Source organism: Zosterops lateralis (genome assembly GCF_965231275.1).
Source record: "Zosterops lateralis genome assembly, chromosome: 4".
Taxonomy (NCBI): Eukaryota; Metazoa; Chordata; class Aves; order Passeriformes; family Zosteropidae; genus Zosterops; species Zosterops lateralis.
Window position 1 is genome coordinate 38280364 of NC_139765.1, and position 15929 is coordinate 38296292.

The window sequence follows — 15929 nt, forward strand, 5'->3', positions numbered from 1 at the left end:
TGCAGAAACCGCCTTCTCAAAGATTTTAACATTAGTTTAGCTACTAGGAGGGTTCTGGGAGTTAATGCCGGAACACTCACTGCTTTCCCTTCTTTAGCAGCCTGTGCACTGTGCAGCAGGGTACGGGCCCCACGGGCCCCACCAACAGAGAAACGGTACCCAGACTCGCAATGAACACCCAGGAGGCCTCTGCCCCCCGCAGCCTGGACAGCACTAAACGGAGCTGTCCCTGACGTCCCGCCGCGGAAGGCAGGGCAGGGCAAGGCAAGGCAGGGCAGGGCAGGGCAGCCCGCCGCCATGCCACGGCTCACTACCGCAGAGCGCCGTGCCCTTCCATAAGATGGCGGCCTCCCCCCTCGCCTCCTCTACCAACATGGAGGGCCGCGCGCCCATTGGCTGAGGCGCCGGCTTCCCCCGGCCGTGCTTTGTGCGGCCTCGCCCTGAGCGGGAACTACATTACCCAGAATACTCCGCAATAGGGGCGTTGCCTCACGCGATTTCCTTTTTGCGCATCGCGGCTCTGTCTCCTCCCGGGCAGGGCGTGGTCTCGCGAGAGTCCGCGCGGGGCGGCGGAGAGGGTGCAGGGCGCGCCGAGACCGTTGTCGTGGGCCCATGGCGGCCGCGGAGGCGGCGGCCGCGCCCGACCCCAGCGGGCTCTCCCCGAAGGAGGAAGGGGAGCTGGAGGACGGCGAGATCAGCGACGATGACAACAACGGCTTCGGGCCCTATGGCGGCGGCTCCGAGCCTGCCGGCGGCCTCGGTAGCGGCTGCAGCAGCAGCAGCAGTAGCAGGCCGTACTCGAGGCGCCGGCCGCCCCCCGGGCTCCACGGGAGCGGCTCCGTGTCCTCCCCCGGGCGGCCCTTCCCGCGATCGCGGCACCAGCCCCCGCCCGACACGGGACACGTGCACGGCCACGGCGGGTACCGGCCCAAGGACTCGTTCCGCTCCCACCCGCCGGCGCCGCGGATGCCGCCGGGCTCGCACTCCGACACGGGCCCCCGGCTCTCCTTCTGGGAGCGCAGCCACAACGCCCTGGACCGGTTCCGCTTCCGAGGCCGGCCCTACCGGGGCGGTGGGCGCTGGGGCCGGAGCCGAGGCTGCAGCGATCGGCCGGGCAACCCTCCGGGGAGGCCGCCCGGAGGGGGAGGCGGCGCCGGGTTCAGCAGCAGCAGCCAGGGCTGGAGGGAGCCCTCGCCTCGAAAATGTATCCTTGAGCCGTGAGCGGGGCGGGGGGCCCGGGTGTGACAGTGCCGCGCTACGTGGCCGAAAGCCTTGCGAGGGACGCCTTTCCCTCCCGCTCTGGCCGTGGATTCCCGTAGCGGTAACGGAGGGAGAGGCTTCCAAGCTAATCCTGGGGCTTGGCCGGGGCAGCCGGCCCTGCTTAAGGAGAGGCTACTGGGAAGTCGGATTATTGCGGTGACCTGGCTTGTGCCTTGGCCCGTCCGTTGGGTGTGGGGAAAAAGGAAAAACGTAGCCTGAAAGGAAGGTTTTGTCAGTTGGATTGCGGGCGGCTGCTTTTGTAGCCCCAAGTGCGAATATTGTGAAGTGGGGTCAGTCTTTGGTGCGGCAGTTTTAATATGTGTAATTAGTGTCGCAACTGTAAAGCTAAAACGCTAAGCTTGTTAATTTACTGTGCTAGGCAATGAAGGATCTACTATTTTTTTCATTTTTTGCTCTTATCCTTTCAGAGCATTAGCTAGGTTTAGCTTTAGTCAGTTTTAGCTAAGCTGGAGTGGGTCTGCACACACAAATTGTAGTTTATATGGGTATTCAGATGAAAGCCATACCTACCATTTCTTGTAGGATGTTCTCCACTGATTGCTCTTAAGAGTTGTTTAGGTGACTCATGAGGGTTCTGATATTTCGTCCTTTTAGGAGCCGGAATTGTGAAAGTGATTGAAAAAGCTTCCCTGATTTTTCTTGTTCACCATGGGAAGTAAGGTATAGAACCGACGCTGAGTGTAGCTTGGGGCAGCCTGGTTACTTGATGTCACTACATTGTGAAAATGAAGATGAGTGTGAAAAAACAGTGAGCAAGAAATAGGATGGTTATATCCTGCTCTCCGGAATTTTACAGAGTTTTATTGTCCATATCAATAGTCAAAGGGTGTGTTTTTGCTAGACTATGGGTTGATTTCTTGAATCTTGTTTTTGATACAAGATTATTAATGTCATTAATATTTTTATTTGTTTAAATGTGTATGGAATATGTAAACTAGAAAGAGAGATGCTTTTATTTAATCTCACGTGGTAAAGTTACAGCATTAGGGAAGGTCTTCATTCTAGGGTTTTATCTTAAGAGGCAGCAGGTGAAGATGTGATTTGCCCTAGGTTTCACAGTAAGACATTTCTAAGGCAGAAAATAGCTTTCCAGTCTCTCACTTTGCAGTGTAGCTCTGAGTACCTGGAAGTGGTTACTTTCTGTGTAAGGAGTAATTTGCAGGGCAAATGTAGAGGTTGTCCTAACCAGACCTTGCAATGTTTCTTAATGAGACCTATGCAGTCTTCTTTTCCCTTTTAATTAAAAGAGTATTCAGAAATGAATAATTCGATTTTCAAACCAAAAGTAGAAAATGAGGATGTTGAAAGGATGAGGATGTTTATTGCTGGCAGTTAAGATTCACTCACTTGTTGAAACATGGTAGGTGGAGAATGTTCCATTACTCCTGCTTTTTAATAAGTGACTATTCAGTTGTTTATGGATCATATAGTTAAGGAAGGTCCATGAATTTCCCTCAGTATGAGTTACTTTCTGTATTTTTTGCATCCTTGTCACCTTATACAGTCTATATTAGAGAATTTATAAATACTAACGTACCTCTGTGTTGCTGACATTAATGGAGTACTGGTGTAGTTCATTGGCATGGTACTTCAGAGGACACTCTCATATCAACTGGTACAAGGAGGCTTGTGGCTGGAATGGTATTTGAGGTTCCCTCTGGAAAATAAAACATTTTAAGTGTCTTGAGTCCTGGTTTTGGCTTCTTCATAGTAGCCAGTACGGTGCTGTGTTTTGGATTTAGTATGAGAATAATGTTGGTAACACACTGATGTTTTAGTTGTTGCTGAGAAGTGCCTGCACTAAGTCATGGACTTCCAGTGTCCCATGCTCTGCCAGTGAGGAGGTGCACAAGGAGCTGATAGTGTGCAAAACTGAGACCCAGACCTAGCTATAGTGGGGTTGTGTACCACAGAATGTCATGCCCAGTGATTAAACTGTGGGGAATTGGCTGAGAGACACCAATTGCTGCTTGAGGCTGGGCTGGCCACCTCTCAGCAGATAGTGAGCAATTGTATTGTGTATCACCCTCCTTACTGGGGCATTATTCCACTCCTTTTTTGTTATCTCCCTTTTCATTATTATTACTATTTTACTTGATTTCTGTTATTAAACTGTTCTTTTTTCAGCCCTTTCCCCTCAATCCACATTACCTTTTTCCAAGTTCTTTTGGCATCCCATGGAATGGAGGGAGGAGGAGTGAGAGTATGGGATAATAAGTTACTGATCAGGGGTGAACCATGACAGTCTCATAAGACAGAGATTGTTTACTTGACTTATCCTTGGAACTTGTGCTTTGCACCACATTTTATAGGAATATATATGTAAGTGGAATAAAGAACATGGTGGACCACTTAGAGAATTCTTATTACTGTTTTTGGGGTAAAGCTTTTGACAGGCTTTTCTCTTTCAGTTCTTGGCAACTTTAATGTATTATATAGTAACTTTCCAGGAATTCTTGCAGTAGAGAATTGTGGAATTTGAGTCTGAAATACAAAACCGTTATGGGACTTGCTGTTGCCATTGAATTCTGAACTCTTCACAGTGTACTTTTTTTCCTTCATTACTAATGAAATGAAATTTCTTCTTTTTGGTTCTCAGATGAAGTTTCTCTTGAGTTGGTTGAAGCACCGTTGTTGTTTTAACATATACATGCCTGTCTGCCTTTCACAGCACTTCATGGAGTCTTGCATTCTATGTGTAGAACACATAAAAAGAATTTTCTACGTATGTGAACCACAGAATTTCTGGTTAACTCCATTGTGGGAGATTCTTGCAGTTGTATTATCCTGAGCACCAAAAAAATCTCAAAACTGTCTTGTTGCCCGTCTCCAGATGACTTTAGAAGCTCCCTATTGAAATAGTCCAATAGCAAATGGCAGTTAAGACTTACTTTTATAAATGATAGTAAGTCAATTAGTTTCAGTATTTGCTGTGACTTATGAAATGATGAACGTAGCTGGCTCTTAGGAGTTTCGTAAATGTGCTTGTTGCATAATTTGGTGTTATACTGCATACAGCTTTTAGTATTTTCAGCATGTTTATGGACTGTTTGTTTGCTTTTTGGATTTTATGTAGTTTATTTTTGCTAGTTTCTGTGTTTTGTGCTGATACTTAAGAAAGCAGTGTATAGCAAAACATTTCCTGGTATCATAGAGGTAGCTTTTGCAGGTTACATACCAAGATTCTTCATACTAATGTTAGAACTTAATGTAGCGAAACATCCAAATAGTCGATGCTTGTGAGCAGAAGACAAATAGGTTTTCCTTTGGATTCAGTATGTCTGCCTTCAGAGGACACCTATTTTAGCTTCTGGTTTTACTCTGTTTATTGTTTTAAGAGATGATGTTGTTGAAAAAGCATTTTGCATAACTGGGTGTGTGAGTCAGCTGTTATCACAGTGGGGTTGATACTGTGAGTCAAATGAGTAAACCCTGACTTGGTATCCTGGAAGATTTCCCCTTGAGCATGATTATTTTACAGGATCATTTTCAAAGGTCAGGTTAAGGTAAGAGTAGTTGAACCTCTAATGGTGACAACTTTTGTTCTGGGTACGGGTGCCTAAGAATATTTCTACTGCTTTCCTTGGACTTTCATAAGTAACCTTTTCCTGAGTAATTAGTAATTCCCAGTTGTCTTCAGCATTTCTGAATGTTTTGTTTGCAAGTCTTTGTTACTTTTAAAAATTCCCTTCAGTTGTTCATTGATTCTTCTGTGCCTTCTCATTTGCTGAGCTGCATTTACTGTAGCATGTAATTATCCTATGGCCAGACCTAGTATTGGCTAGATGTGGCATTTTATGAAAAGCTAAAATAAATGAGAAAGAATTTACCCTTTTTTTTTTTCAGAATGTTAGATGGGGAGTCAGTATTGGAGTTATGAACTCTGGAAGTCTGACTTTCCATGATAGAGAGCCATCCCAGCATTATAGCTGTTGTTTCCAGGAGGATGGTGTAAGAGATGAGACTTCTCAGCAATTCATGACCTTATGAATTGCTGAGAATATGACTCATGTCATAAGTATTTGAATATTTGAAATGTTTGTCAATATATAATAATAATGGCTACAGCTTTTGCATGCTGCTTGTATTTATTAAAGATACTTTTCAAACTAGCCTTAAGGTAAAATATGTGAGAATGGTTTTAAGTTGTGTTTGTCCTAATTTGATCTGCAGTGTTAATATTGCCACTGTTTTAAGATGATACAAGTTCTTGTCGTAAATTTCTTGACCAGTAATTCAGCTAAAACTTTTGGAAGGTCCCCATCTAGAAAGCAGAACTACTCTTCTAAAAATGAAAGCTCTGTGGAAGAAAGTTTTGAGGATCTGCTCTTGAAGTATAAGCAGATACAATTAGAACTTGAACACATTAATAAAGATGAAAGACTGGCTTTGAGCAACAGGGAAGAAAATGAGAAACAAGATGATGAAAAAACAGTGGACACTGAGGACCAAAAAACTGTAGAAAATGACAGTATTAAAATGGACACTGTTAAAGAAGTACCTCCTGAGGAGAAAAATCCGGTTATGGGCTTTCAGGCGTTTGAACTGAAACCTCTCAGACAAAAACTGCCTACTCCAGCTGAGAGGAGCAGATTGAAAAAAAGCAAAGAAGGAATGAAGCAGTCCTCACAAAAATCTGAAGTAACAGAATCTGGCCAAGGTAAAGAAATGCTTGTGAAGTTATTTTAGCTTCTGAAGTTATATTTGCTTACTATTATCTATTTATTAGATATCGGGGAAAACTTTAATTAAAATGTTAAAAGTTACAAGTTAAAGATTTAATGTACTTGACTCTTGTGTTCTGTAATTCCTTGAATTACATAAACATACCTGGAAGCATGTTTTTGCTTTGGATTTCTCTTTTTAAATAATGTGTTTTCTTAGACTGATTGTTTGGTAGAAAGCATGAGGTCAAGACTTGAAGGTTTTAATAGCTGTTAACAGCTGAAATCATTGACTTTTCATTGAAAAGTCAATGATTTCTGCTTTTGCCTTGTTCTTTTCTGCAGAAGCAAAATGTGGGGTTTTTTTAGCTGAAAAGGGAACATTTGGAGACCCCTTTTTCTGCATTTCGTCTTTGTGTGTTTTCTTAAGTGTAAGATCAGGATCATGGAATATTCTGATTTGGAAGGTACACACGAGGATCATCAAGTCTAACTCTTGGAAGTTAGTGTCCCATACAGGGATCAAACCCACAACCTTAGAATTATTAACACCGTGAGATATTTTCATGAGAATTATTTTGGTCATTGTTGATATTCACAAATAGTCAATAAGTCATAGGCCAGAAATGCTAAAGATTTGTAGATAAAATGCAGCCAAAGGACAGAATAAGTGTCTTGTCGAAGATAGTTCTGGACTGCTGACTAAGGAGGGTGATTGCTGAGATGTGTTAGCCAGTTATGGAAGAAAAAGCGATCACGTCCACCTGGCCTGTGGTGAAAGTGCTCGAGCTTTCTTCTAAGTCTGCAGCAAAATAGGGCAGCTGACTTAAGCTTCCTACTCGGAGGCTTCATGTCTTTCTAGTAAGTGATTGCTATGCTTGAGGGTGGTGCTTGAGGCTATCACTTGTCATCTGATGTTCACTAATTTGCCAGTGTGTGTAAACTATCAATTTGAGTGGGAAGAGACAAAGTAGTTAATGGATTGAATAAGAACGCTGGTGAGTAATTGGCAGGAATATGAAGAAAGGTCGGACTAGAGCACTGAAAGTCAGAATGATTTATATATGACTTCAGAACAAGACAGATCTTGTAAAGAAAACAAAAGAGAAAACTGGTAGTTAGTCAAACCACCTCATTCTAGGTAATTTCTCCCCCTTGTGTGTTTCCCATTAATAATAGATTTCTTTTTGTGTTCTTTAAGAAGTCATACAGGTTTTATTGACAGATATGAAGAAAACAAATAAATTTTGGTGAGAAAAGAAAATGTAGTAGTCTGTGGAAAGAGAACACAGCAGGACAGGAATGAAGCAGCCATTTAAAAAGCCAAATAGTCTCAAAAATCCAGCTTCCAAACTTTAAAGCACTGAAGTAGATAATATAGTTCATATGATAGTGAAAAATAGATGCTGTAATATGCATATTAAGAGCATTTAATTTTTGCGTGATACTCAAATCTATGATATATGAATGAACTGAAGGCAGACAGATTATGTATGAATGAATGTTTATGATAATATAAGGCAGGCTTCCAAAGAAATTCACCTGATTGGAATCATTGCAGATTCATGTGTACTAAGTGAATATATACTACAAAAATCTCGTTAATGCCACAATACATGCTGCATGTATTGGGAAATCAGCAAAATTTGATTTTCCCATTTTATTTATTTTTAACTGGTGTACTGAATGTTTCTGCAGACCTATAAAAGTTGAGGAACTTGTCTTAAAACTCAGGAAAGTTTCAGTCTCTCTCTCAAATTAATTCTCTGTGGTTCAGCTGCTCTCTGCTCTGACAGGCTTGACAGTATTCCCTGCTTCACTTCCTGTGTTGTGCATTAGCCTGTTGTGTCCATGTTGTTCCCTTCTGGTTTGAAAGAGCATTTGTACTTATACAGAATGTCCCATCATATGCCTGCATTTAAAAAAAAGCCAAACTACTGTGCTACCTGTCTTCCTACTTTCATCTTTTGAGCTGGATGGTTAGGAACTTTACATAGTATACTAACTTCTTTGATTTTTTTTTTTCTATAGTTCATATGGGTGTTAGATATTACGCTTTTTTGGTATGTGCATTTTTAGAAAATGCATGTGCAAGGAGGAAGACCTTCAGCATTTTTTAAGTTTAATTTTTGTTTACATATAAGGTACTTTAAAAACAGTGCCTTTGTGAATGCAGTCTTTATGAAATGCTAGGAAGAGTTAAAGCTGTACAGAATCTGAGTTTATTTTCCACCATTTTGAATTGTGGGAAGGAATCTTTCTTTGAAGGAAGATTAATACAGCAAAAGAACTTCAAGCTTCCCTAAATGTGTCCTTCTTTTGTCTGATGCATATAAACATATAAATATGTGGTTATATAAAAAAATGCACAATTAGTTTTTGCAGCCAATTATATTACTAATTATTTGCTATAATAAAGTAATAGTGCAATATGTACAGCATTATGTATACCATGTGTAAAATACAGTATGTTAATATGTGCGTATATATATGTTATGAGAATTGACTATATTTTGGGAAGTCTTAAGAAACTAGTATTTTAACATCTAAACGTTTAGCAGGAAAACAGTGCTGTACTATTCATTTCATTTTGGTGTGAAATGTAGCAGGTGTGTTCTTACTGCAGCTTTGGGCCTTTATATTTAATTCTGCAAAAGTGTGACCAGTTACTCAAAATAGCTGCCAGTGAAATATGAGATGCTCAGGACAGCAGCTGATATGAGATGGTAGTATAAAACACATGACAAGAAGTCTTTTCCTCTTGTCTGCAAATCTGTTTTTCTTTTTTTCTTGAGGAAGTACATGTGAACCTTAAGATAGTTACTAAGAAATGACAAGTCTTGCCTTAGACTTAAGGAGTCTTGATGATTTTATCTGACATGCCAAATTTATATGAATGTTTGTTCATGTGATCTTGCATGTACCACTGCTATGGGTTTATACTGTGTATCAGTGATAGTGATAAATTGTGGTTGTATACATTAAAATTCATGTATCATTTTGATGTAGCTCTGTCTCATGAGAAACAGCTTGTTCAAAAATACGGTATTTTTTCTTTTGGAAGGTACAGAAGACAAAGAGCAAACGTCAGTGCGAAAGCTTAGCAGTTCGGATGTTACATCTGAAAAGGTAAGAAAATATTCCTCCATAGGTGAGGCATGATTGTATTATGATACTCTGGTGGCTTTTTCCAAATGGCAGTCCAGAAACATTGCCTTAATAGGAACTGTCAGTTTTTAATAAATGACACTTTACCAGTAAAGTAGGATTTTGAGCTTTCTTTTAGTAAAAATATTGTGGAAAGATTTCAAAAGACTTTGTAAAGAAAAAGTTGTTGAGTTGTGTTTCTTGGCTTTTTGTCCTTTCTTCTGTTTTCTTCTCAAGAAGCTGCTTGATGATGAGGAGGAGATGTCTGAATTGCAACTTAGGCTTCTTGCACTTCAATCTGCTAGTAAAAAATGGCAGCAAAAAGAACAACAGGTGATGAAGGAAAGCAAGGAAAAATTAACAAAAACGAAAAGCGTAACACAGAAAATCAAAGCCAGTACAAAAGCACATTCAACAAAAAAACCTAGTACTACAGGTAATAAGTTAATTGTTACTGAAATGGTTGTCAATGGTGTGGCCTCAGAGTTATGTGAGCAATGAGCCTTTAGTCATTCTAAACTCTCTGACGTTTACTCGAAGCTCTTGAAGAATCTAGGGTTAGGTGGAACCAATTAGGTAAGATGGAGTTAATCACATACTTTTTTGTTTAAAGGCAAGCAAACTTTGAGGAAGCAACAGACAAAGACATCAAAGAAGATACAGCAGCAAAAGGAACTAGACAGGCGGCAGAAAGAGGAAGAGCAGAGGAAACAAGAAGAGGAGGAAGAGAGAAGAAAGAGAGAAGAAGAAATAAGAAAAATTAGGGACCTCTCAAATCAAGAAGAGCAGTACAATCGATTTATGAAGCTAGTTGGAGGAAAGAGGAGATCAAGAAGCAGGGTAACAAATTTCTTACATGATATTCTGGCATTGCCTTTAGGATTCACGAATGATTTCTGTCTTCCCCTGCCTGGTTTTGCGTCACCATCCTGTCTGAATTCCCCTGTTCTTCTCCCTGCTTTCCCCACTCCTAGAATAATCAAAATATAGCAATGAAAGGAAAGCTCAATATACTTGAGTGTTTACAGTGTTTTAATCCCATGCTAGACAAGCATTCCCTTTGGATTTGGAAAATAGTTTTGTATGAGTTGTACATTTGCAAGTCAATGGTAAAGCATTTTCCTCCTACAGACATTTTGAACATTGTGATCAAAGATCAAACAGCCTGTAATTTAATGTTAACCAAACAGTGAAACTCTCTGGCTTTCTTCTTTCAGATTTCAAGATTTTCTTCTCCATATTTTCAAGCTTTTTCTGTATGTGCAGCTTCAGTGGCGTGCTTCTTTCAAGATGTTGTTGGAGGGCTTGCTTGCTTTGTAGTATTTTTTCAATGTAGTATTTAATCTATTTTGTTGAGGCGTAAAATTTGGCCCAGAAATAATTGGTTTACCTTCACATAGTGTCAAATTGATGAAGTAATAGCTACTGCAGTGGTCATCATGCTATCCTTGTAGGCTGTTCTTGTTCTCACGTTGAGATTAGCAAAAGGCACTTGAGTAACTAATGTCTGTCTCTAAAACATTGGTACAATACAGAAAAAAATGACTGTTTCTATAGCATTCTTTCAGCCTGGAAGCAGTACAGCCACTGCAGCTGGATGCTTCAAGTGCTTGGCACTATTAATGCTGTAGAAATAAACAGCATCTAAGGGAATTGAGGCTCCTTGTTTGAGGTCATGTTGTAGAAGAATCATGTTTATAGTAATACTGAGTGGAAAATGGAGACTAAAAATGTTTGACTGTAAACAGTAAATATTCTAGAAGTTACCAAAATGTCTTCTGTATGCCTCTAAAAGATACAAGTTACGGAGTCTGAGAAGTTGTATTTAGGTGTTCTGCATATTTTCAGTTCTGGTGTCTGTATGGTGTTAGGAGATCTGTAAACAATCTGATTTATGAGTTGACAGTCTCTGGGTTTGGCTCAATGTGGCATGTGGCTCCTTCTGGGACAGTAAAAAGATTCTTCACCTGAGAGTTGTTTCTAGCAAAGCATTCCTGGTAGTTGTTTCTACCAGGCACTCTTGGTAGTTGCCATGGCAGATTACCAGAAATAATAAAGCATTTAATTCACTTGTAGTCTTTCAGAAATATATAAACACACCCATTTACCAGATACAGAATGACCCAAAAGGTATTTAAAAATTGTTTCCATGTTTTGTAACACCCTGACCTGCCCCCCCCTGCCCCCCATCCTGGAAGAAATACTGTTTAAAGCTGCCTGTCAGTTTGTCAAGTTGCTACCTGCAGTGGATTTGATTAAAAGGCAGTATTCAGATTCTTGTACAAGATAAGTGAATTGTATTTATAAATCAATTAGAAGAATATATTCTTAGGGCCTTCTTCCAAAATTTATTTCTTCGTGATTTTCTCTGAAATAATGATGTAAGACCAGCTAAATAAAAAAATTCTTTGTTTTTAGTCATCAGATACAGATTTGAGATGGTCTTTGGATAAGCAGTCTACAGAGAGTGCAGGAGGCATATATCAGTATGATAATTATGATGAAGTTGCTATGGATACAGACAGTGAAACTAACTCACCAGGTAAGACTTACTTACAGTTTCCTTATATGGTGCTTGGTAAAAGTAGGTAAAATGTAGGAAATAAGCCACTATTCTAGAAAGAAAGTGTTTGTTTTGAGCTGTCTGAATTATAGAACTAACATTAAGGTGAGCTAATTGTGTTAACTCTTTCCACCTCTGCTGTAGTGGTATTTTTAAGGTCTTCAGGGTATATTTTTCTCATTGCAATGCTGTAGGTTTTATGCTTGTATATTCCCAATCAACTATGTAGGGTGTTGACTGGACAGACAGCAGCTTTGCAAAAAGGGGCCTGGAGGTCCCAGTGCACCTTGAGTGACATGTGGGTCAGCAGTGTGGCTTTGGGTGACAGGTTGGGTTGTAGCCTGGGTTGTGGCACTGACTATTAGGGGTCAGTGGCTGGAGGGGCCTGTTAATTACTGAAGAGATTGCCAGTTTTCTGGTTTTACAGTAGGAGAGAATGACATTCTAGAATGAGCTTAGCAAAAGACTTTTTTGACTAAGGGAAACGTTCAGGCCTGTTTTTCATAAAGTTCCTTGGGGGGGACTGGGGCACTTGGCTTACAGAAAGAGGCTGAGAAAGTTGGATTTGTGTTGAGAAGGCTAAGGAAGGATTTTGATCTTGTCTTCAACTACTTAGTGGGTAGTTGCAGACAAGACAGAACTAAACTCTTCAGTCAAGTGGGCAACAGAAGGACAAGTAGCAACACTTTAATTTGTAACAAAACAAATTCTGATTAGATGAAGATGGTCAAACACTAGAGCAGGTTTAAATGTTGTGGAATCTCCATTGCCAGATGTATCTGGAACTTGACAATCTGACTTTAAGGGCAGTCTTGCTTTGGGCACTTGTGTTAGGTCATACATCTTCCAGAGATCTCTTCCAGCCTAAATGATTTATTGACTCTTGAGTCTGAGGTGCATTTAAGGTAGTCAGGTTTCTGTGTTCCATCTCAACATGTGGAGAGTTGGGAAAACTTCATTAAGCATACTACTTGATTGGCTAGGTTTTTTTTCTCTTGCTTTTCATCTTCCACTCTTTATTCTTCTTTCTCCTTTCTTGTCAGCCTTCCTTATACATTACTTTGTTAAAATACTACACCTGCTATTTTGTATGTGTAATCTACACTTAATCTCTCTTGCTAAAGCATCTCAATCTTTTGTTTAATGTTTCAGAATTTATCAGCTGTTCTTTGGGTCTCCTTCTGTCCTACTTTGTGTTGTGTTGCATTTTTGGTAGCCTGTAATCAGGCTACTGAGATCTTGTTTTAGAAGGTAAATTCTTGCAAATTAAATTTAATTAGGGGGTTTTATTAGCTTAGCAGTATTGGTTTGCTGTACTTATATTTTGTATATAAAACAGAAAAAGAAAATGTAACTACTCTTTTATAAAATATACATACATGTAAAAAAAGGCACAGTGCTGTGTCTGGTGTTATCTTTGAAATTAGTGCACTGTAAAAACATTTGTCTTTCTGCTACATTAAATCAGTTGAAACATAAAGCAGGAGTTGTTTAATAAATACCTGTCAGATATCTTACATTCAGTATTTTAATTGCAGCTTCTTCCCCAGTGCAGCCTCCTTTCTTTGAGTGTCCAATAGGATATTTTCCACCTCCAGTACCACCAATTTCCTTGCCACTACCTCCTCCAATTCCAGTAAGTAACCTTGATAATTCTCATTTTGTATCTGATTTCTAATGCTAAAGCTAGGATTAAATTTAGATTCTGGTTTTGGTACTATACTCTATTTAATGATTCCCTTGAACTATCTGTTAGACTTGTGGTTGCTTTATTTCAGCATCTGTTGGCTGATGCAGTTGTTGGTCAGTGGAGTTTTTCCCTATTGAATTGAAATTCTCTTCATTGTTAGAGCTGTGCTTTTTCATACAGAAATCAAAAACTGTCTGAAGCTTATAAGGAAAAAGAAATAATTGGAACGGTTAGTGCAAGGCAACTATTCTTCTTATCTCTAGGCCACATATGTAGGTAGATAAGTGTGATCTCTGACTTGTTACCTAGCGGGGAAAAGCCAAGACGTATAGCTCATCAGTCATTCAAACTTTGTGCCTTTTGACTGTGTTTTCTGTCTTCTCACCTAAGAGTCCACATGGAAATTGAATTAGTGTGGAGTTTTTTTCAGTGAAAGATTGTTACTGTTCTCAGAAAAGCGATAGGAAGGTACCATTTCCTCTCACGACAGCTTCTGAACTTCTGACTAAGGGAAATTGTAATTTTGTTAGCTAAGACAGTTTCATAAAGCTGTCTTCATAAAGACTGCTCGTCAACTATATTTCTCTGGCTAGACTACCTCTGGTTCAGATTTTCATTTACATTTAGTTTGTAAGTATCCACAGCTTCCGCTATCCAAATCTAACTTTATTGCATTAACTTGTGTGAGAAATAGCTGACTGTTCAGTGACAGCCTTTGACAGGGATGTAAATGTGGTTTGAATGTTAATTAAACTGACACAGTTTAGGTTACTTTTAAAACATAGAATAATTTAGGTCTCAACCTCTGCTAAGTAATCATAAAGGAGTAGTAATTTTCACATTTCAGACCTTTGTTTTACTATTTTTTTCTCAGCCTGTACCATCTTTGAACCATCTTTACATGGAGGGTATTCCTTGCGTTTCTCTTGAGCCACCTCCACCTCTTCCCCCTCTTCCCCCTGAAGAGCCTGAACAGCCACCAAAGCCTCCGTTTGCTGATGAGGAAGAGGAGGAGGAGATGCTCTTAAGAGAAGAATTACTCAAGTCTCTAGCCAACAAGCGTGCTTTCAGAACTGAGGTACTCGATTGTTTTTTTAATGTAAGCCTCTAGATGGCAATCTTGACCAAAATTTCAATGCAACCTGCTATAAGTGAGGGTTTTATGCTGCATTTCTGGAGACTTAAAAAAAGGACAAGAGCCACTCTGGAATTGTAAATTGCACCTTACTGGTTATTTCTGAAGCAATTACGAAACTTCAAGTTACTGAAAATGGAGTTAAGTCAAAGGAATGGGGATTTTCTGCCAGAAAATGCTTATTACTTTAAACTTTCAGTTAGAAAGTAAAACAAGTAACTTTGTTTCAGCCTTTTGGGAAAAGGAATTAGAAGAGGTTAACTGTTTTTTCATTGTTGTTTTGAGGATTTCTGTTGAAGTGAGAAGCTAAGCTTGTGGTTTTGAAAGAATATATTGATTTTGACCTTACTTAAAAGGTCTTTTGCAGTTGACCTGTGAATAACTGGCCTGCTCTTGTGTGCCTTTTTGATATTGCTGCAGAATTGCAACATTTCTCTAATACATTTCAATAGTCTGGCTAAATCACATTTTCAACTTCCAAGACATGTATGAAACAGTCTCATTTATACTGATGCTTTTTAAAATAGCTATGTATGGTGTGTATTTTTAAGACCATATTTTTGTTCTACTTTTAGGAAACATCAAGTAACAGTGGTCCACCTTCCCCTCCTGTCCCAGACAACTTGCAGCCTGTGCCAAGAAGCAATCTGTCTGCTGTCAGTATTAATACTGTGTCTCAGCCACGAGTGCAAAATACAAAGTTTGTTAGAGTACCACGGCTTCCACGAGCAGTGATCACAGTAAGGAAATACTGGTGCTTCCTACTTATAAGACTGAGTTGAAACTGTGCTCAGTTGAAGTGAAGAGTAGACTTAGGTTTTCTGGTGATACAGCAGAGAAGAGTGAAGCTTCAGTTAAGCATTTGAATTTAGTCACTTTGGCAATCAATGTGCTCCTCTAGAAAGACTTTGACACTGAAGCAAGAATTTATAGCTGAAGAGAGCATCAAAATATGCCAGCATGCAGTGAACTAAGAGATTGTAAATGCAGTTCAATTATTTTCTTACCCAGACTAGCACAGAAACCCTTGTCAAAGCAGAGGCAGTCTTGCTCTTCCTCCTGCACCTGGCAAGTTGGTATCTCCTTTCCTTTAAAGTGGGGTCTGGAGCATCAGTCCTATTGCTGAACTTAGTTAACATGCTAAATTGGTTACAAAACGAACTTTTGTGGGGGAAAAAGTGCTTTCCTTCTTGGAGGAGCTGAATTTTTTTCATTGAATAGTGTGTATGTCAGAGTTAGCATGTCTGAGTGTGGCAGAAAGAGGGTATTTGTGAGGAGAGGACCAGTGCCTTGCACCAACATAAACTGGAATTTCACCTGCCTATCCTGTTGTGGTGAAAAAATGATGCAGCTGGAGTACATTCAGAAGTAGTAGATATAACCCATATCTTGAGAATTGCCCAGAGTATCAATAAGAACTTTTTATGGAAGTTTGAGTATTTTTAATGA

The 15929-nt window shown here is 40.0% G+C and overlaps 1 protein-coding gene across 7 annotated transcripts in view; it reads left to right on the plus strand.

The window, feature by feature from the left end:
* Positions 1 to 612: 612 nt before the first annotated feature.
* The window catches only part of ZFC3H1 (zinc finger C3H1-type containing), a gene marked incomplete at its 5' end in the record, with an annotated part of 40804 nt that continues 25487 nt past the window's right edge, over positions 613 to 15929 (plus strand). For 3 of the 7 annotated variants that reach the window (XR_014589938.1, XM_083860050.1, XM_083860045.1), the window contains 9 exons: positions 613 to 1204; positions 5522 to 5941; positions 9010 to 9074; positions 9330 to 9528; positions 9706 to 9932; positions 11511 to 11634; positions 13194 to 13291; positions 14220 to 14423; positions 15056 to 15220. Coding sequence is in view for 6 of the 7 variants with exons in the window: in XM_083860050.1 (XP_083716176.1) it covers positions 613 to 1204; positions 5522 to 5941; positions 9010 to 9074; positions 9330 to 9528; positions 9706 to 9932; positions 11511 to 11634; positions 13194 to 13291; positions 14220 to 14423; positions 15056 to 15220 (2094 nt within the window). The remainder of the gene's footprint in view (positions 1205 to 5521; positions 5942 to 9009; positions 9075 to 9329; positions 9529 to 9705; positions 9933 to 11510; positions 11635 to 13193; positions 13292 to 14219; positions 14424 to 15055; positions 15221 to 15929) is intronic. The other 4 variants (XM_083860049.1, XM_083860046.1, XM_083860047.1 and 1 more) reach the window with 4 other exon arrangements.